The sequence below is a fragment of the Curcuma longa genome, chromosome 2, assembly GCF_044706935.1.
Source record: "Curcuma longa cultivar G26 ecotype Majalengka, Jawa Barat chromosome 2, ITB_CL_G26_1.1, whole genome shotgun sequence".
In the NCBI taxonomy this organism is placed as follows: domain Eukaryota; kingdom Viridiplantae; phylum Streptophyta; class Magnoliopsida; order Zingiberales; family Zingiberaceae; genus Curcuma; species Curcuma longa.
Genome location: NC_133862.1, coordinates 4,335,551 through 4,353,821, shown reverse-complemented (window position 1 = coordinate 4,353,821; position 18,271 = coordinate 4,335,551). Strand labels below are relative to the sequence as shown.

General features: G+C 38.9%; 1 protein-coding gene across 1 annotated transcript; it reads left to right on the top strand.

The window, feature by feature from the left end:
* The first annotated feature begins 12,958 nt into the window (after positions 1-12,958).
* Positions 12,959-14,793, top strand: LOC141822312 (putative amidase At4g34880). Its single transcript, XM_074709756.1, has 5 exons — positions 12,959-13,474; positions 13,555-13,769; positions 13,832-14,074; positions 14,155-14,353; positions 14,437-14,793. Exons 1-5 carry the CDS (start codon positions 12,959-12,961, stop codon positions 14,791-14,793), a joined length of 1,530 nt encoding a protein of 509 aa, XP_074565857.1.
* The last annotated feature ends 3,478 nt before the right edge of the window (positions 14,794-18,271 follow it).

The window sequence follows — 18,271 nt, the reverse complement described above, 5'->3', positions numbered from 1 at the left end:
ATTTAAGCTCATAATGTGTCTACATTCAAATCCTGAAAAGAGATGACTAATATGGTTTAGAAGCATGTGACGTTGGACGGGATAGCGATTATCCCGGGGGCAATATTAAATTTGTAGGTTCGACTGCGAATGTCGGAAACAATCTTCTAAAACCTGTTAATTCGGAAGAATAACAAGAGATAGGGAAATAAACAACATTGGCCAAAATATTATTAAACCAAAATTTTTTCTCCCTAAACATCAACTCATAAGATGTTTATATAAACCAAACTCTAAGAAAGATTTCTCATAAAAAGGAAAATTTTTTAACAAACTCTAAAAGAAAGATTCCTCATAAAAAAGAAAAATTTCTTAACAAACTCTAAAAAAAAAGATTCCTAATAAAAAAAAATTTTTTAACAGACTCAATCCTAAAAATCCTAAACGGATTTAAAAAATCCTAAAATAAAAAAATAGAACTTTTCAAAACTTCTCTAAATACCAAAAACTCTAAAAATTACTAAAAAAAAAATTATCAAAATTAATAATAAAAATCTTTGGATGCTCCTGGATCAGTCACCCTAGGTTGAAAGAAACTCGTCCTCGAGTTTAGAGTAATGTCAGGTGGTCGCCTATGAAGAAGATCGTCTTGCACCAAATCAATAAAATTCATTTGTAGTTGTTGGGCTTTAGAAATCCTCGTCGATCCGCTGACGAATATGACATCAGGAGGCCATGGGTTGATCATCTTCCTTGTTGGTAGCCTCAATCGTCCTTCTTCAAAGCCCAAAAGAGAGGTTGATAGCCTCGATTTCTTCTCATCACAGCTCAAAGGGGAATATAGTTGTATCGGAAGACATAAATTAATCATGTTGCTAGATGCTCCTGCATCAGACGCCCTGGGTTGAAAAAAACTCATCCTCGAGTTTAGAATAATATCATGTGGTCGTCCAAGAGGAAGATCCTTTGACATCAATTCGATAGAATCCATTGTTATCTCCATTATCATCGCGTCTGCTACTTGTCACAACTTCCAGATAGGCGAAGTGGAATGTTCCTCTAGCTCCTTGATCACTACAATGATCCGCGACCATAAGCTCGAACTCTGCATATGGTGACACACAACGAGCACCACCACCGTGCATGCAATCATAGCGCTCACCACCGTCTTTGTCACCCCACCTTCCCTATGATTACTAGAGTCGGTCCTAGCGGATTTGAGGAGCGGCTTGTCCACCTCCCAAGTAACACAACTATCGAGGCTCGGAGCTCCGCATTCCAAGATCCTTTTGCAGGATGTCAAAAAAGAAATTGGAGTGGCTACAGTAATTGAAGTTGATAAATTAGTTGATATGGAGTTTGAGAAAAAAGATTGGTAAGACATATGTACTGAAGAAGGGGATATTGTTGAAGAGCTAGCTGACTTCCCTTGTTTTCCTTCGTCCACGAGAATGTCTTCATTCAAATCACAATCATCTACTATTTCTTTAGTTCCATTAGTTGAAACCTCTGTTTGCATCTGCTCATGTCCTTCTAATACAACTGAAGTATCTGTATTTTCTATGTCCTTTGGATAAATCTGTTTGTTGCTGCATCATGTCTGTTGAAGCTAAATCATCTGAATGGTCAACAAAGTTCTGGACAAGGCTTGGTGCTTGCTTTGAAGGAGAAGTCTCTTGTGCAATGGAAGCGTCGGCGCATCCAGAAGTATTGACAAGGCCTTGATTGAGCAACTCACCAACATCGGCGTCGAGACAAAGAATTGGATCACCGACTAATTCATTGACAATTTCATCCTCATCGTATATTGGCTCGCCAGTTGACTCGGTCTCGTCTTTATCATAAATTGGATTGCCAGTTAACTCGATCTCGTTTTCTTCATGCTGAATGAATTGGGACACCCGAATCAATGCAAGGTGAGATGATGGAGATTTAGACTTCGTTGATAGATAAACCATGTTGTTGATTGTCATCGAACAAAGTGGGCTTCTGGTCTTCGATCAACGCTTTGTCTAGGTCTATCTCCTCTTCATCAGCATCGTCATAAACTGGATTACCAAATATTTCAATCTTGTCATCATCTTCGCCGCCTCAAATGATCCGATGATCGAGAGTGTAGGACTGATTGTACTCGATGTTGTCAAGGTCCTCATGTTCATGGTTGCCCTCGTCGTCGTAGGAGGAAGGGGGGACATAGAGGTGCTGCGGAGCTGGTGTTCTTTTGAAGTTATAGGCGGTGGGGTGGTTGATCCCGAATTTCTCGAAATCAAACTTGTGCTTCGACATCTCTCCTTGATGGGAAATTAATGAACTTTCAAAATGAGAATAAAGGAACTTACGACTTTTATGATCTTGCACTTTAGACGCTGGAATAACTTTGTGACTTGTCTCTGTAGATCTTGAAGTATCTCGTCTCGAGTGCTACGATCATGGTGCGAGGCTTCTTCAGTCGGAACTGCCTATCACGACCACGACGACGATCCATCAGATCTGAGAGCTGACTTTTACGATCTTGTGCTGCTAGACGCTGGTATAACTTTGTAACTTGTCTCTGTAGATCAAGAATCTCGTCTTGGGTGTAACGTTCATGGTGTGAGACTTCCTCTGTCGGAACTTGTCTGTCACAACCATGATAACAACCATGACAACAATCCATCGGATCTGAAAGCTCTGATATCAACTGATGCTGGGCAGGATAGCGATTATCCTACAGGCAATATTGAATCCGTTGGTTCGACTGCGAACACCGAAAATAATCTTCTAAAACCTATTAATTCAAAAGAATAACAATAGATAGGGAAATAAATGACATTGTCAAAAATATTATTAAACCAAAATTTTTTCTCCCTAAACATCAACTCATAAGATGTTTATATAGACCCAAACTAAAAAGATTTCTTAAAAATTTCTAAAAAAGATTTCCTCATAAAAAAAAAAATTTCTTAACAAACTCTAAAAGAAAGATTCCTAATAAAAAAGAAAAATTTCTTAACAAACTCTCCTAAAAATCCTAAACGATTCCTAATAAAAATAAAAATTTTTAACAGACTCAATCCTAAAAATCCTAAACGGATTTAAAAAAATTCTAAAATAAAAAAATAGAACTTTTTAAAACTACTCTAAATACCAAAAACTCTAAAAATTACTAAAAATAAAAATTATCAAAATTAATAATAAAAATCTTTGGATTCTTCTGCATCAGTATGACGAGTCACAAAATTTAAGTGAAACAAACAAAGTAAGTGTGACCTCATGTTCCAATGAATATCGAACTATGAAGGAAATGAATTGGACTCCTTAGTTTTCTATGATAAACAAGCATGGTCATAAGTCAGCAATGAAACCATTGATAACTCATTTATGAGCTGAGAACAAAATTACACTTTTAGTCCTAATCCTAACAATTTGGAAGTAAAAAAACATATCATTGTAGAGTCAAAATGTTGAAAGAAGTTTTAAAATTCTAAATGGTTAAGCTCAAAACACTTGTACCACAATTTTCTAATATTCTTTTCAGTTCAACACATCATTGTAACTCTTCATTGTTAACTCTTTTAAGTTTCAACAATCTTTCATAAACATTCACACTCAAAGTTGCAATTTGGTAAACATGGAAAAGAAATTTTTCCTAGAGATGAATAATAGTAAGAAAATAATTAATTACTAGTCAAATAATAGCAGATTTAGAACCGAAATATAAGAGTTGAGGAAAGAAACCAAACTGCAGATCGATCTTTATGCTAGAAAAGGATATACTACACATCTTCTAAATGGATGTCAGGTATAAAGTCTACCATAAACATTCCTATTCAGAATTAACAAAAATGAACATGTTGCACATTCATTCTTTCGGTAGTTACTATCATTTATACTTTGTTGATGTTTCGGTCAAATACTATGGATGATTAAACCATTAGTTAATGAATAGGCTAACGTGCACGTTCCCTAGCGGTAGTCATCGAAAAGGATGAAAGGACTTGAAAAGTACTCAAGAGAGAATTAGAATGGTATCGGGTGTGGATCCCGACAAGCCACTCCGACGCTTAAGTTAGAATTTGCGAGAGGAAGAAGATTAAGAACTTAGAGAAATTAGAATTTTGTATGTGTATAACTGTGCTCATGGGTATGAGCAACCTTTTATAGAGTTGTAAATGCATCCAATCTTTGAAATATCAGCATCTGCTTAAGATATATTCCGAAATATGTGTTTCCTCATGGTCTACTCCGATATACATGTTCCAATAGTCCATGTCTTCTAGGATATTTTTCTTATTCTTTAGGGGAAATGGTCTTAGGGTTTTTCGATCTTATGGATGAACCGACTTTATGGATCCCACCTAGAAGTGGATGACTAAAGATTTGAGATCGAGATGAGGTCAGCACATAAAATCCAGTAGATGTCAAGGTCAGAACCCGAGACCAAGTAGAGGTTGAGGTTGAGGTTGGGACCCGAGACTGAGGCGAGGTCAGTACATGCAATCCAGTAGATGCTGAGGTCAAATACTATGGATGATTAAACCATTAGTTAATGAATAGGCTAACGTGCACGTTCCCTGGCGGTAGTCATTGAAAAGGATGAAAGGACTTGAAAAGTACTCAAGAGAGAGAATTAGAATGGTATCGGGTGTGGATCCCGACAAGCCACTCCGACGCTTAAGTTAGAATTTACGAGAGGAAGAAAGCGAGCGAGCCTTCTTTTATAATTCTTCGACATCAGTCGACTGCTGGCAGGGCTAGTCGACTGATGGCTTTAATCGGCAACAAAATCTCGCATTAAAGCGCATAAAATGCTTGCCAATCTTCGCCAACGTTCAAATAGCAGTCGACTGATCCAAGACCAGTCGACTGGCATCAGTCGACTCACCATACACCAGTCGACTGCCAGTCGACTCCTGTCTTCCTCTGGCTCGACTGATTTTTCTGTGTGCGTCTGATTTATGAGCAGTCGACTGCTGGCAGGGCCAGTCGACTGGTAAAGCTGAAAAATCTTATTTCAGCTTCTCTTGACCTAGACCTCGGCCTTCAAACACCTCCCATAGCCTCGTGCCTTCCCTGGATGCTCCATCATCCTTGCACTAGCCTGAGATGCTTCCATCAGCTTCGTCATGTCAAGTTCTTGCCAAGACTACCCACTTGGACTTTTCCTTGCCAAGACTACCCACTTGGACTTTTCCTTGCCAAGACTTCCCACTTGGACTTTTCTTTGCCAAGACTTTCCACTTGGACTTTCCTTTGCCAAGACTTCCCACTTGAACTTTTCTTTGCCAAGACTACGCTTGGACTTTCCTGCAAACTTGCATCACACATGTTAGATCACAAGAATTGCCTAACTTTAAACATGGTTTAGCTAAACATTAAAACTTAATGCACTTGGGGCAAAGATTGCACCAACAGTGGTTAATGGAAAATAGCTATAAAAGAGAAGAATAACCTAGTGAAAGTAATTTTGTCCTCTAGAGAAAAGGAATCAAGATAGTTGATTCGATAATATGAGTTTACCCTTGATACTCTGTAATATTTTGTAATTATCAAGGATGAGCCAGTCGGGTTGGAACCATAAGGAAAGAAGAGAATGTGCTCGACACATGGGTTTAAGAAGAAGTTAAACTTGAAAATTTTAACATGGTTAACAGTTGAGTTTGGAGTCAGAGGGTGCTCTAAACTCGGATTCAAAATCCAAAGGTATTCGAAAATCAAATTCAGAATCTGAAGGTGTTCGAAAATCGAATTCAAAATCTAAAGGTGCTTTGGAGTCACGACGGAATCATGAGGTGCTAAGAAAACATGTTCAAACTCATGAGGTGCTTGGGAAGCATATCTAGACCCAGAGAGTGTTTGAGAAGCGCGCTCAAAGCCGAATAGTACTCTGGAAAGAGATGTGTAGGTTTGATTGGGTTAAGGGTGCAATAAAAACAATTGATAATGGTCATTATGGGCAAAATTTTCAAGTGACCATTAATAAATGAAAAAGTAATAATGGTGGTCGACGATAGGTATTGAATGGGACCTCGGGCAACTTCCGTTGAGCTCTCTTACGTGTGTTAGTCTTGCACAATCGACTACATCATGACAAGGAAAATAACATTGTATGATGCGATAGATTTTTGCCACATCAACCCTCTTCGATAGTACCAATAAGGGAACACTTGACTACAAAGATCCATATGCATCCCTCTATATATTTGTCCGATTGCGTTGTTCAACGACTAGAGGAAGCTACAATAGAAGGCATTGGAGATAAGGGAGGGGATGAGCCTGACAATTAGGAGGCCCTTAGAGAATGTGCTATTCAGACCATCTCCAACCACAAAACCTATTTTGGTGCATTTTCAACACCAATTTAGTGTCATTTCAACACCAATTTTTTTTTCCAACTCCAACCAATACACACCATTTCCTACACTAAAAGGAATATTCCTTAGAATATTCTATTTTTTTATCTTATAATTTATTATTCAACATATATATTAATTTCAACATACATATTAATTTGTTAAATATTTTTTAAATGTTTAATTGTGTGTTTGTTATGAAATTACCAATATTATAAATTTTAAAATATTTATAATCTTAGTAATATAACAAATATTTTAAATATTACTTATTTAAGTTAATAACTAATATAAATTTATAATATATAAAATTTACAAATTAAATTAATTTATTCAAAGGGTTTCAAACGAGTACTTGCACAATTTTGGTGCAAGTGAACAGTGCAGCACCAAGATAGTGTTGTATTATTCACTTGCACCATTTTAGTGCAAAATTAAGGATCTCCGTTGAAGAATAATTGGTGTCCCTTTTACACTAAATTGGTGTAAAGGGGCATCGCTTGGAGATGGTCTCAACAAGTTAATTATGGGGCTTCTTATTGCATGATGTCTTTGAAACCAAAGGAGGGAAGGATCAATGAAGGAATTTGTCTAGCATTGATGGAGGAGGGAGCTAGGTCTCTTGCTTGTGAAAGTATTGTTGGATAATATTCCACAATCTAGTTGTCGGAGATAAGTGGAATGTATTGAATTGAGATTATAAATCAACTTAGACTTATTTATTGAGATGACATGAGCTGATAATGTCGTGTTGGGATGTATACTAGAATCCTAGCTATGTAAATAAACATTCTGAAATGAGAATCACATTTGGTCAATATTTTGAAGTGTCCATTTAATCTATACTGTAGATTAACATGGTGTGCGGAGTCACACACAGAAGACCATGTTATCAGTCCCTTATAGATTATAAACAGTGTTCACAACCAAGATGGATTGGACAAACCATCGGAGTGGTTGTAGTGTAATTTTGTCTTAGTCTGTCTTGACTATAAAATTATACTAGTACACTAAGTGTGTATTGAATAGGACCATCTGAGGATTGTTCGATTTATACTGACTATATAATTGAACCAAACCTCTGTTACTATAGATGTACATGCTCTTAATCCCGATATAATAACAAACACATGTACTTAGTATGTACTTCTTTAATTCATCAAAGGGTGAGATTTAGAACGATAGATCAAAAGGCCCGATGAGTTGGAAAGTAGTATTATGTACATGGTGTGTTGTTGATTATAGAAGGAAACTGTGTCCTATAATCTAGGCTGATGATGTCCCCTTGAGGAGCTCATAAGGATTATCATGTAAACCCTGCAGGTGGACCTTGTCCGCATGATAATGAGGTTGAGTGGTACTACTCTTGGAATAGAAGTTGATTAAATTCGAGTTGTCAGTAACTCATTTAATTGACGGACATACGATATCTTAAACACAGGGAGATTAATGTACTTGGAATGAGTTATTATTGATGGGCTTGAGTTGGGTGTTCAGGGAGAACATAGGAAGCCCAAGTCCATCAGGAGGCCAAAACCAATTTCTCCTCTAGGTCCCTGCTATAGCCTCTGGATAAAACCTCGTATCCACCTAAGAAAATTATATGAAATTTCGGATAAGAAATTTTAAGAATTTCTGAAATTATTTTTCTGGAGAAAAATTTTGTTAAGAAATTCCAATTAAAATTTCTGTTACGAAATTATTAATTTTCCCCTTTGATTTGATTAGAATCAAATCTGGCGGTGCTTTGAGGTCAAATCTGGATGAGATTTGATTTCCCAGAATCAAATCTGGATTAGATTTGATTTAATTAGAATCATAATTTTATTTCTTCCGCAGACAGAATTGGAAACTTCCGTTTCATGCAATTCTCTGATTTGATTGAATCCATAAATAAGGGATGGCTAGGCTATAAAAGAAGGGGCAAGGTTGACTTTGAGAGAACCACGAATTAATTATTTGGTGGCGAATTCTTGAGCCATATCCTAACATTGTTATGGGTAGATTGTCGAGGTATAATTTAATGTTTCAGATATTGTCCTGTAAACCAAACATGAGCCCAACGATTGGGCAACTTGAGATCGTTTCGGAAAAATTTTTGTTCAGCAAGAATTTACCGAAACGATTTTTCAAGACTTTCCCTTCAGAAAGAAGGTGGAAGGATCACTTTGCTATTATATCTATTCTTGCACTTATTTCTTCTCATAGTCATGGCCTCATTATACAAGAGCTCTACTCTTCATAGGAGTAAATGATCGATTAAAGGTCATTTAGTGTCTTTCCATATCCAGCTTGAAACGTCAGCCGCAGATCATTAATGGTCGGCCATTTCACTTTAGCAATTACGGATATGCCATAACATCAAATCAAGCACATTAACGCTTCTGCTACTATTCGCTTGAAGTTCAACCTTGTGAACTTCTCTGACTTTTTCCCATTGATGATTGGATCATTTCCAATTGAGTCGGAGGGAGCCTTCACGTTTTGAGTAATTTGCTTCTCAACAATTTAAGTGGCATGCTCGATATACAAAATCAATTCTGACTTATCTATTGAAATGACTTAAGTTGATAATCTCAAACTGTCAGTCTGAGTGGATTAGGCCAAGTTGCAAGGTTATTTGAACTTGAGTGAGACTTCACTGCTATTGAGGCGAGCTTTCAAGTGTCTGAGTTGGCCAAGTTGCCAAGTTGGTCGGGTAGTCGTCTACTGAACTGTCAAGATGTCGTTGGATGCAGTTGAATGTTGCCTTGGCTGAGCGGCCCAAATGCTTCCCGAGCTTGAGTGGGAAGCGGAGTGTTGAGTGCTGCCCGAGCGATATGTCAAATGCTCCCAAATCTGGAAGTCAACTACCGAGTGAGGATGTAAATCATTGACTATTGAGTCCATGTAGGTCGCTACTTGAGCGTCGAGTCAGGAAAAGGAAACACCAAGGCATGCGTTTTAAGCTGTTTCATTCAAACATTTATCCCCTCCAACAATGCTTCGAAATCATGTTGGAGGTTTGTTTCCTAGGATAAAACGACACAATCACATGTGCAACAAACACTAGTTGTTTGTGAAAAACTGAGCATATACATGAATGCTGTCACGGGTAGATCTGTCGAGTAAAGTGAAAGACAAAGAGAAGATGAGGGGAACAAAGGTGGAAGAATCTCTTTGTTATTGTATATGCTTTTGCCCTTATTTTTACTCATGGTCAAGACCTCCTTATATAGGAGCCCCACCCTTTTGCATAGTAAATGACCGATTAAAGGTCATTTAGTGCCTTTCCCCACTCGACTCCAAATGCCAACCATCAGCCATTAATGGCCGATCATTTCATTCGGATGGTTACGGATATTATTAACATCCGATCATTTCAGATCAAACACATTACGTCTCCGTTACACATTTGAACAGTATAAAAGGTGGCTAGGGTTCATGTGGTAAAATATTGATTAATTCACTTAGGCAAATATTATCCCAATGCGGTGCAGGTAGCACTCACAAAAAAAGTCATCAAAATTCGTACAATCTGTGCTCTCAATTTGTACCACTTCTTGCAAGCATGCATACGTTCATAAATTTCAATATTTGTGATACATTATGTACTAATCGTAATGTGATGAAAATTTTAATATAGGACCAAAATCTCATTTACAACATAGTCTCCTTAATCATCATTATTTCCATATCTCTTAATTATTTCCTTTCAAATTTCCAATAAGTCTTTGTCACAAGTTAGCCACACCGCCGAATTTATGCATGTGCATCCCAAACCAGTGTTAGGCGAGAGTCAAGCCAAATCGGAGGAAACATCGATGAGCTTCAAGACAAATTAAGACCACAAACAAAAACACGATACATGAACCTCCTTATCGACAGGAAACATCAGTTTCACAATTCAGCGTAGCAAAAGGCAACACGGCCACCTCTCCCCTATTGATAGCTCAGCTCCTGACTTGCCAAATAACAAACAACACGAGGAAAAATAAAACACGTTGAACTGAAGCAACACCAAACGTAGAAGCAAGTCTGCAATTGTCCTCCTCTACCCTACTCGGAGTCAAAAGTGCCATGGATATTTTGCCAACCCTAATTAAACAATTTACTGGCTAATTAGTAGTTAGTTAATTACGCACCAATTAATATTATCGAGGAGGAAACGAGCTAGGCCAATAAAGTGAGATGTGAAGCGATCGAATCGAATCTACGGGGATATATTTTGTCGATCGAGGAGTTAATTTCCGACAAGGCGTACGTATGAAGAAAGCGTGGGATAGTCGCGCGGTTGAGGTGGCGGCCGCCTCCTGTTTAGTTTAGTGGGCATAGTAGCAAGCAGTTAATCGAAGATCTTAATTAGATTTGGTTCTTATCCACAATGCATGCATGCATGTGGATGTAGTGGAAATGAGCCAAAACCATGTGAGAATCGATAGCAACTTTTCTTGTACAATGAATTTGACTAGTATATATCGAAATGTAATATTAAATCGAATGAAAAAGTTTTTTTTAATTTACTTGTGAAGGATAAGATAAAGAAAATATATTTATTTCAATATAAGATGGAATCCACTATTTTAACGGTTTCACACGGTCAATTCAATGATCATCTACGAAGAAGTAAATAGAGAAATTACAGTTAGTCACAATGGAGGAGGACATTACCTCAGTTTCGTCGAGATTCGATTTTATCAACTCATTTTTCATCGTAACCAACTCAATTATGCTACGGAGGATTTACGCACATATATGAAATGAATTACGGTATTTGTTCAAGAGAACTTATATTATTGAAAATGGAAATAATTGATGGAATCCACAATAATATAAATACATAGACGTTCAAATGATGTTGGGAGAAACATTAATAATTTCACTACATAAGATTGAGCAATCGATTAAAAATCAATCCGATTGAATCGTTTAAATTAAAATTGAACAAATTGATTTTTTTTTTTTTGACAACTCGAGCCGATTAGATTTTGTCACGAAAACCGAATAAATCTTATCGATAAAAAAATGATTAATTTGACCGATTTTCAAATTAACTAATTAAACTTTTTTATCAATCAATTAATTGCTATTGGACAGTCGAGTTGTGAATCAAAACTAAGAGCATCTTCATCCTAGTTAATTGTCGAAGAGGATGAGGATGCTAACTGAGATGATGAAAATATGATATATATGTAGGACATAAAAGAGGAAAAGGAATTATTCAATTTATTGATTCATTATAAAAAAATGAGGAGTATTGATAAAAAAAAATGTGATCCTGTGAATCTTTTCAATATAAGATAAGACTATGTATAACAAATTTAATATAATTTAGATCCTTCTCTATATTTCTAAAATAACTATAATTTCATGCATGCACTGGACTTGATTCGTTATCACATACCAACATGCTTATTTATGTAAAATATGTAGACGATATAGGAAAGATATAATGATAAATACCGCAATATATAGCGAATATGGTATACAAGCTCAATAATATTAGTAATTATGATTGTCAGAAACCAACATGCTTATTTGTGTAAAATATGTAGACAATATAGGAAAGATATAATGATAAATATAGCAATAGGGAATATGCTTATCTTTATCGTCGTTACACTAATAAAAAAACAAACAAAAAATATATGTGGCTTAGCTTGTTTTTGAATGCGATGAGGGCAGCTGGGTGACCTTAATTTGCAATGATCCATTGTTTAGAACGAATAAATCAAGCAAAGGTTAGCCAGCAAAGGGGAGCATGGAGCCCATGCCTAGGACTTAATTAGCTAGGAGAATGAATGGGCCGGGTTGAGAGAATCACGGAATGGAAGGAGGAGACAACAATCAAATAATTCATATATGCAAATGGACGATCGAGAAGCTCTTTTTTTAACCAACAGAATTTATGATTGAGTTGGTTACGGTAAATAAGCAATGATTGAATTTCAACAAAACTGAGACAATACTTTCATTTTTTGTAATAACCACTATAATTTTTTAATTTATCTTTTTATAAATAATTATTAAGTCGATATTTTTTTTATTGAAGAGAAGTTCTTTCTAAATCCTCCAATGCTTCTAACCGAAGTTTGTAATACTTTAATACTTTAATATATTTTGTAATACTTTAATACATTTTAACTAATTGAGAAGCACCGAAGTTTCTTAGACTTAACTAGTTGCGCGTGTTAGGGGACTTTTAATAGGTGGAATGCGAGAAAAAAAAATTAATGCACAAGAAATAATTAAGCTAATTATGGATGGATTTTTCATATTTTCTTTATCATTAATGTAATTTATTGGCACAAATTAATTGACCCGGCTGATCACAATTAACCTGGCTCCGCTCCTGGATTCTCCGTTGACTGTCAACAACCCACAAAAAGGCAAGGGAGTTCGCCAAATCTAATGGCCGAAGAGGTCGCGCATCCTCGAGTCGGAGATTCCAAGTGATCGTAGTTTATTCCAGCATCATCATCGTTTATGCTGTCTCCTCTGTTCGAATTTACTCACATCCACTTGAGGATAATTTTCAATATTCATGTTTGAAATGAATCAATAATTATCCAATATATCATAATCCGACATCATCAATGGATCAGTCTATAAATAAGTATAAAAGATAGATCTTGAGGCAGGAAGGTATAGATTGATCGAGGTTAGTTATGGCAGTAATGTCGTCGTCCTCTTTCCGGCGGTGCTTCTTGCTGCTTCTCCTGTTGGACGCTTCCCGCGCCTTCGAGCTCCAAGAAGCCACCATCGATAGCATCCAGCGCGCCTTCGCCGCCGGTAATCTAACTTCCCGCGAGCTGGTGGAATCGTACCTAGACCGCATCCGCTCCCTCAACGCGCTCCTACTCGCCGTCATCGAGGTAAACCCAGCCGCCCTGCAGGAAGCGGACGCTGCAGACCGCGAGCGGCTGAGCGGCCGAGGCGGCTTCCTGCACGGGGTCCCCGTGCTCCTCAAGGACAACATTGCCACGCACGGCGGCGACGGGCTCAACACCACGGCCGGCTCGTTCGCGCTTCTGGGTTCGTCGGCGCCCCGCGACGCCGGGGTGGTGCGGCGGCTGCGGCGGGCCGGCGCGGTGGTGCTGGGGAAGGCCAACATGGCGGAGTGGGCCAACTTCCGCTCCTTCGTGGCGCCCAGCTCGTGGAGCGCCCGCGGCGGCCAAGCCCGGGTTCGTACATCTTCTTCATATCCAATCTAGCAAAATCTAACTGGATTGCGAGCTGCAACTGAAGGAAGCTCTGCATGCAGAACCCCTACGTGCTGTCAGCGAGCCCGTGCGGGTCGAGCAGTGGGTCGGCGATATCGGCTGCGGCGAACCTAGCAGCGGTGACGCTGGGGACGGAGACGGACGGCTCCATCATTTGCCCCTCGCACCTGAACTCGGTGGTCGGAATCAAGCCCACCGTTGGGCTCACCAGCCGCGCCGGCGTCATCCCCATCTCCCCCAGACAGGACACCATCGGGTAATCAAGTAATCAAGAAACTCATTTTTTTGATCTCCTAACAATAATTTTGATGAACGCAGCCCTCTTTGCCGCACAGTCGCCGACGCCGTCCAAGTTTTGGACGTAATTGTGGGTTTCGACAAGGACGACGCGGCGGCAACCAGAGCAGCATCAAAATACATACCTGCAGGTGGATACAAGCAGTTCTTAAAGGTGGACGGACTGGTGGGCAAGAGGATTGGCATCCTCCGTAGGTTCTTCAACTTCTCCAGTGATTCTTCCTACAAAAATGCAGTCTTCGAGAGTCATTTCGACACCATGAGGTTAGCATTTCGCAGTCGTTTGCCAGCAGAGATCGTTAATGTATCATAACTACACGATAGCATGAATCATGCATATGAAGGCAAAAGGGAGCCATCTTGATCGACAACCTTGAAGTAGCCAACTCGAGCATCATTCTCGACGTCAACCAGAGCGGTGAGGCAGTTGCATTGCTGGCTGAGTTCAAGTTGGCACTGAACTCCTACTTATCAGACCTTTCATCGTCTCCGGTGAAGTCGTTAGCTGATGTAATAGAATTCAACAACCAGCACAGTGCCGAGGTCAGTTAGTATCTTAACTTATATTCTAGCACTACGATTCGATTTGCTAGTAAGGAATTCTGTGTTCTTATAATTGGATATAGGAAAGACTGGATGAATTTGGGCAACCCATATTTTTAGCAGCTGAAAACACCTCAGGAATTGGTGCGACTGAAAGGAGTGCAATTGCGAGAATGAGCCAACTTTCAAAGGAAGGATTGGAGAAGCTAATGGCTGAGAAGAGATTGGACGCAGTGGTGGCTGCAACTTCAAATGCAGCTACAATTTTTGCTATCGGAGGATACCCTGCCATTAGTGTCCCTGCAGGGTATGGGAGCGATGGAATTCCTTTTGGTCTGTGCTTTGGGGGCCTCAGGGGTTCAGAACCTAAGTTAATTGAGATGGCGTATGGTTTTGAGCAAGCAACGCTGGTCAGAAAACCTCCATCATTCAGGGAATGAAGAGAAATACCGCAACAGGCAAGACGGCAGGCTTAGTTCCATCACTAAATAAAAATATGTTTTCATACATGAGATTGTAGTTCGATGAACGAGTTATTTTATCCGACAATATTTGGCTTCTTCTTGGATCATCTCCAAATGACTCAACAATTCAATGTGATTCTCCAGATATTATATTGGGCACAAAAGCACCGAGGGCCATAACCCCTCTAAATTCTAATTGTGTTGTAGCAGCATTTACAACAAGATCGCTTATATAAGTTCATTAGCGTTGGAAATATAATCAATTACGAGTTTATAAATTGGAAGATATCTTCATTGATATAAAATTTTTTGGTATAAAATTGGAAGATATCAATTAACCTACTCAAAAACACTTAGAAAACCAAACTAAGATAGAATTTGTTTCTGAAGAGGAGGTTTAAACTGAAAGACAAGTTGCATACTTATTGTACCAAATGCAGTCTAACCAAAAAGAGAAAGATCAAAGCTAATAGGCTATTTGCACCAAACAAAAGCAGACAAACAACAAAAAAAAACAGCTTGTACAAATACAAAGAGAAGAATACAAGTTATGGAGAAAAAGGTAGCAGTTCGAAAACCCAACCTCTTCAGTTTGTCAGCTTTTGCAGATTTGGAGACGATTGCATTTATCTTCTTCAGAAGTCTGCGTTCATGATACTCGTCTCTTGATTTGACATGTTGTACATCAGACAAATCTGGCTTTGCTGGCTATTAAATGAGAATGATACTCTGAGTTTAACTATCAGAGCCGGCTGCTAAATGAACAGATCAGACAAACACAAGACAAGCAAGAAAATACGAGTTCAAAATATCAATAAGCTAGTGCAATCAATTAGATAATAATATACAACGACCACTGGAGCCCAAATCCTTAACAAGATTTGTGCATTAAATTGAAATGGGTATGTCTCGATTCACATTGTCTCATGGTGCTGGGGCCCAGGAGCACCAGGGACGGCATCCACCTTGTGCGACGTGGTTGCACTGCACAGCCCGACCAAGGAAGCCGTCTCTTGGCTGCAAACTAAGATCACGACCGATCGAGACTGAAAACTTATTAACTTGCGCAGGAGACTTCGCCGCGGAGATAGATCATAACGCACATCTGGCCTCAGACTAATTTCTTCTTCTCCATCTTTCGGCCCTACCTGAGCAAGATCGATGACTTGGTTAGATGCAGGCCAAGAGTTTGGGTCGCCGGTCGTTGTTGCTGAATCGATCGACATCAGACGACTTCAATGTTGGCTAGCTAACCGCATGCATGTATCTTCCCCCTCCATGCGGCGATGGGTCAGCGTACAGAGTGGCCACGTGTTGCACGAGGTTGGTACATTTTTTAGTGCGACGTAGCAACAGGTCAGTAAAGTATATATTATACATCCATCTCAAAATAAAACATAATGGATGGTATCCTTCTTCACTCATTCGAGATTCTTTTTTTTTTCTTTTTTCAGAATTATAGTGTAATTGGTTCTCCAATGGACCCGTTCCCGGTGCCCTACGAATCAACAAATCAATAAAGTATATATTATATAAAAAGAGAGAAGAGTCCATCTCAAAACAAAATAAAGCAAAACATGCATAATGGATAGTGTCCTTCTTCACTCACTCGAGATTTTTTTTTCTTTTTCCTCTAGAATATAATAGAATTAGTTCTCCAATAGATTCGTTCCCGGTGTCCTGCGAATTAATATGTCAGTAAAGTATATATTATATAAAAAGAGAGAAGAGTCCATCTCAAAATAAAACAAAATTGATAGTGTCCTTCTTCACTCACTCTAGATCCTCCTCTCTCCTTTTTACTCCATAATTATAGTGGAATTGGTTCTTCAATTGATCTGCTCTCAATTGTGTACGAATCAAAGCTCATCAATTGGGGGTTGATGTTGTCAGCGTGACTTTTTCGATAGTTAAGTCAAATATAGGCTGAGGTGTGAAGCTCGTGTGCGTGCCCGAGAAAGCGAAAAAGCTCGAGAAGACGAAGAAAATTAGCCTTGGCATGAGAAGAAAATCATACTTTTTCCTTACTTTTGCAAAACCTTATATAATAGCAGAGGTGGAAGGTCCACGTAGACTGTCATGCGACCCCTAGGGCCTAGGCAAGCCACATGAACAATCGCACGAGCAAAGAGCCACCCGTCAGCCGATTGTATACACTAGATCCCACATTAAGGGGTGGCAGCTGTTAGTCCGTACTCTTGGCACTATTGAGCCATTATCTAGGTGTCGCTCTCTAGGTAAGTCCCCTCGCTGGGGCAAGTCTCGTGTCAGTAAATGTTAGAAGTTGAGGTCAAGAGATAGTCTACTCGGTTGGAATTTCTCTTTGTTTAGGAACCATTATGGTCATACTGGTAGAGAAGGTTGGGGCTTGGTGGTGCCCTATTACTATGGAGGGCGTCAGTCGGCATACAGGGTCAAAATTGGGCGACAACCTGACTAGATTTACCTGAGTTGCATCATATGTCTCTCTCCAAGTCAGATTGAGGAATGAAGTCGAATAAATCTAATTGAATGAGTATGAGGTGGTTAGTGAGAGAGTGGAGGAATATCCCTGCCTAAGGATTCCATTGGATGAAACATGCCCATCAAATCACAAGGGTGGGAAAAAGGAGAAAATAAAAGGCGAATCCCACTCTGACTTAGGAGAAGAGCTCGTTCCCACAGTTGTGAGGATAATAATCAGAATGATAAGAATACCAGAAGTCCAATCCTGCCCAGATCGAGGAAAGAACTTGATCCCATAATCGTGAGGATAACAATCAGAATACTAAGAATATCAAAAGTTCAATCTTGCCCTAGCCGGAGAAATAAACTCAATCATTTAGTCATGAGGATAATAATCAGAATGCCAAGAATATCAAAAGTTCAATTCTGCCTCGGCCGAGAAAAGAAATCCTTGATCCCTCGGGCGTGAGGATAATAATCAGAAAGTAAAAAGTACCAAAAGTTCAATCTTACCTTAATCGGGGAGATTGGAGAGTTACTTGGTCCCACAGTCGTGAGGATAATAATCAAAATGTCAAGAATACTAGAAGTTCAATCCTATCCCGATCGAAAAAGAGAAACTCTATCCTGCAATCATGAGGATAATAATCAGAATGTTACAAGAATACCAAAAGTCCAATCTTGTCCCAACCAGGAAGAGGAACTCGATCTCTCAATTGTGAGGATAATAATAATGAAGAGATCTAGAATACCAGAAATCTAATTCCGTCCTGACCGGGGAAAAACTCGATTCCTCGATCATGAAGATAATAATTAGGATGCAAATAATATCATAAGTCCAATCTTTCTCTGATCGTGGAGAGGAACTCGATCCCTTGGTTATGAGGATAATAATAAGAATATCGAATTTTGATAGGGCAAATCCTATCCCAACCAAGGAGAAAAACTCAATCCTTCAGTCGTGAGGATTATACCAAGTTCTGACAAGGCATGCAAATCCCATCCTGAG

Excerpts from the sequence above, each read along its gene's own strand:
- LOC141822312 (XM_074709756.1), top strand. The coding sequence starts at position 12,959 with ATGGCAGTAATGTCGTCGTCCTCTTTCCGGCGGTGCTTCTTGCTGCTT. Across the intron at positions 13,770-13,831 it reads CCCAGACAGGACACCATCGG|CCCTCTTTGCCGCACAGTCG; the intron begins GTAATCAAGTAA and ends TGATGAACGCAG. Across the intron at positions 14,075-14,154 it reads AGTCATTTCGACACCATGAG|GCAAAAGGGAGCCATCTTGA; the intron begins GTTAGCATTTCG and ends ATGCATATGAAG.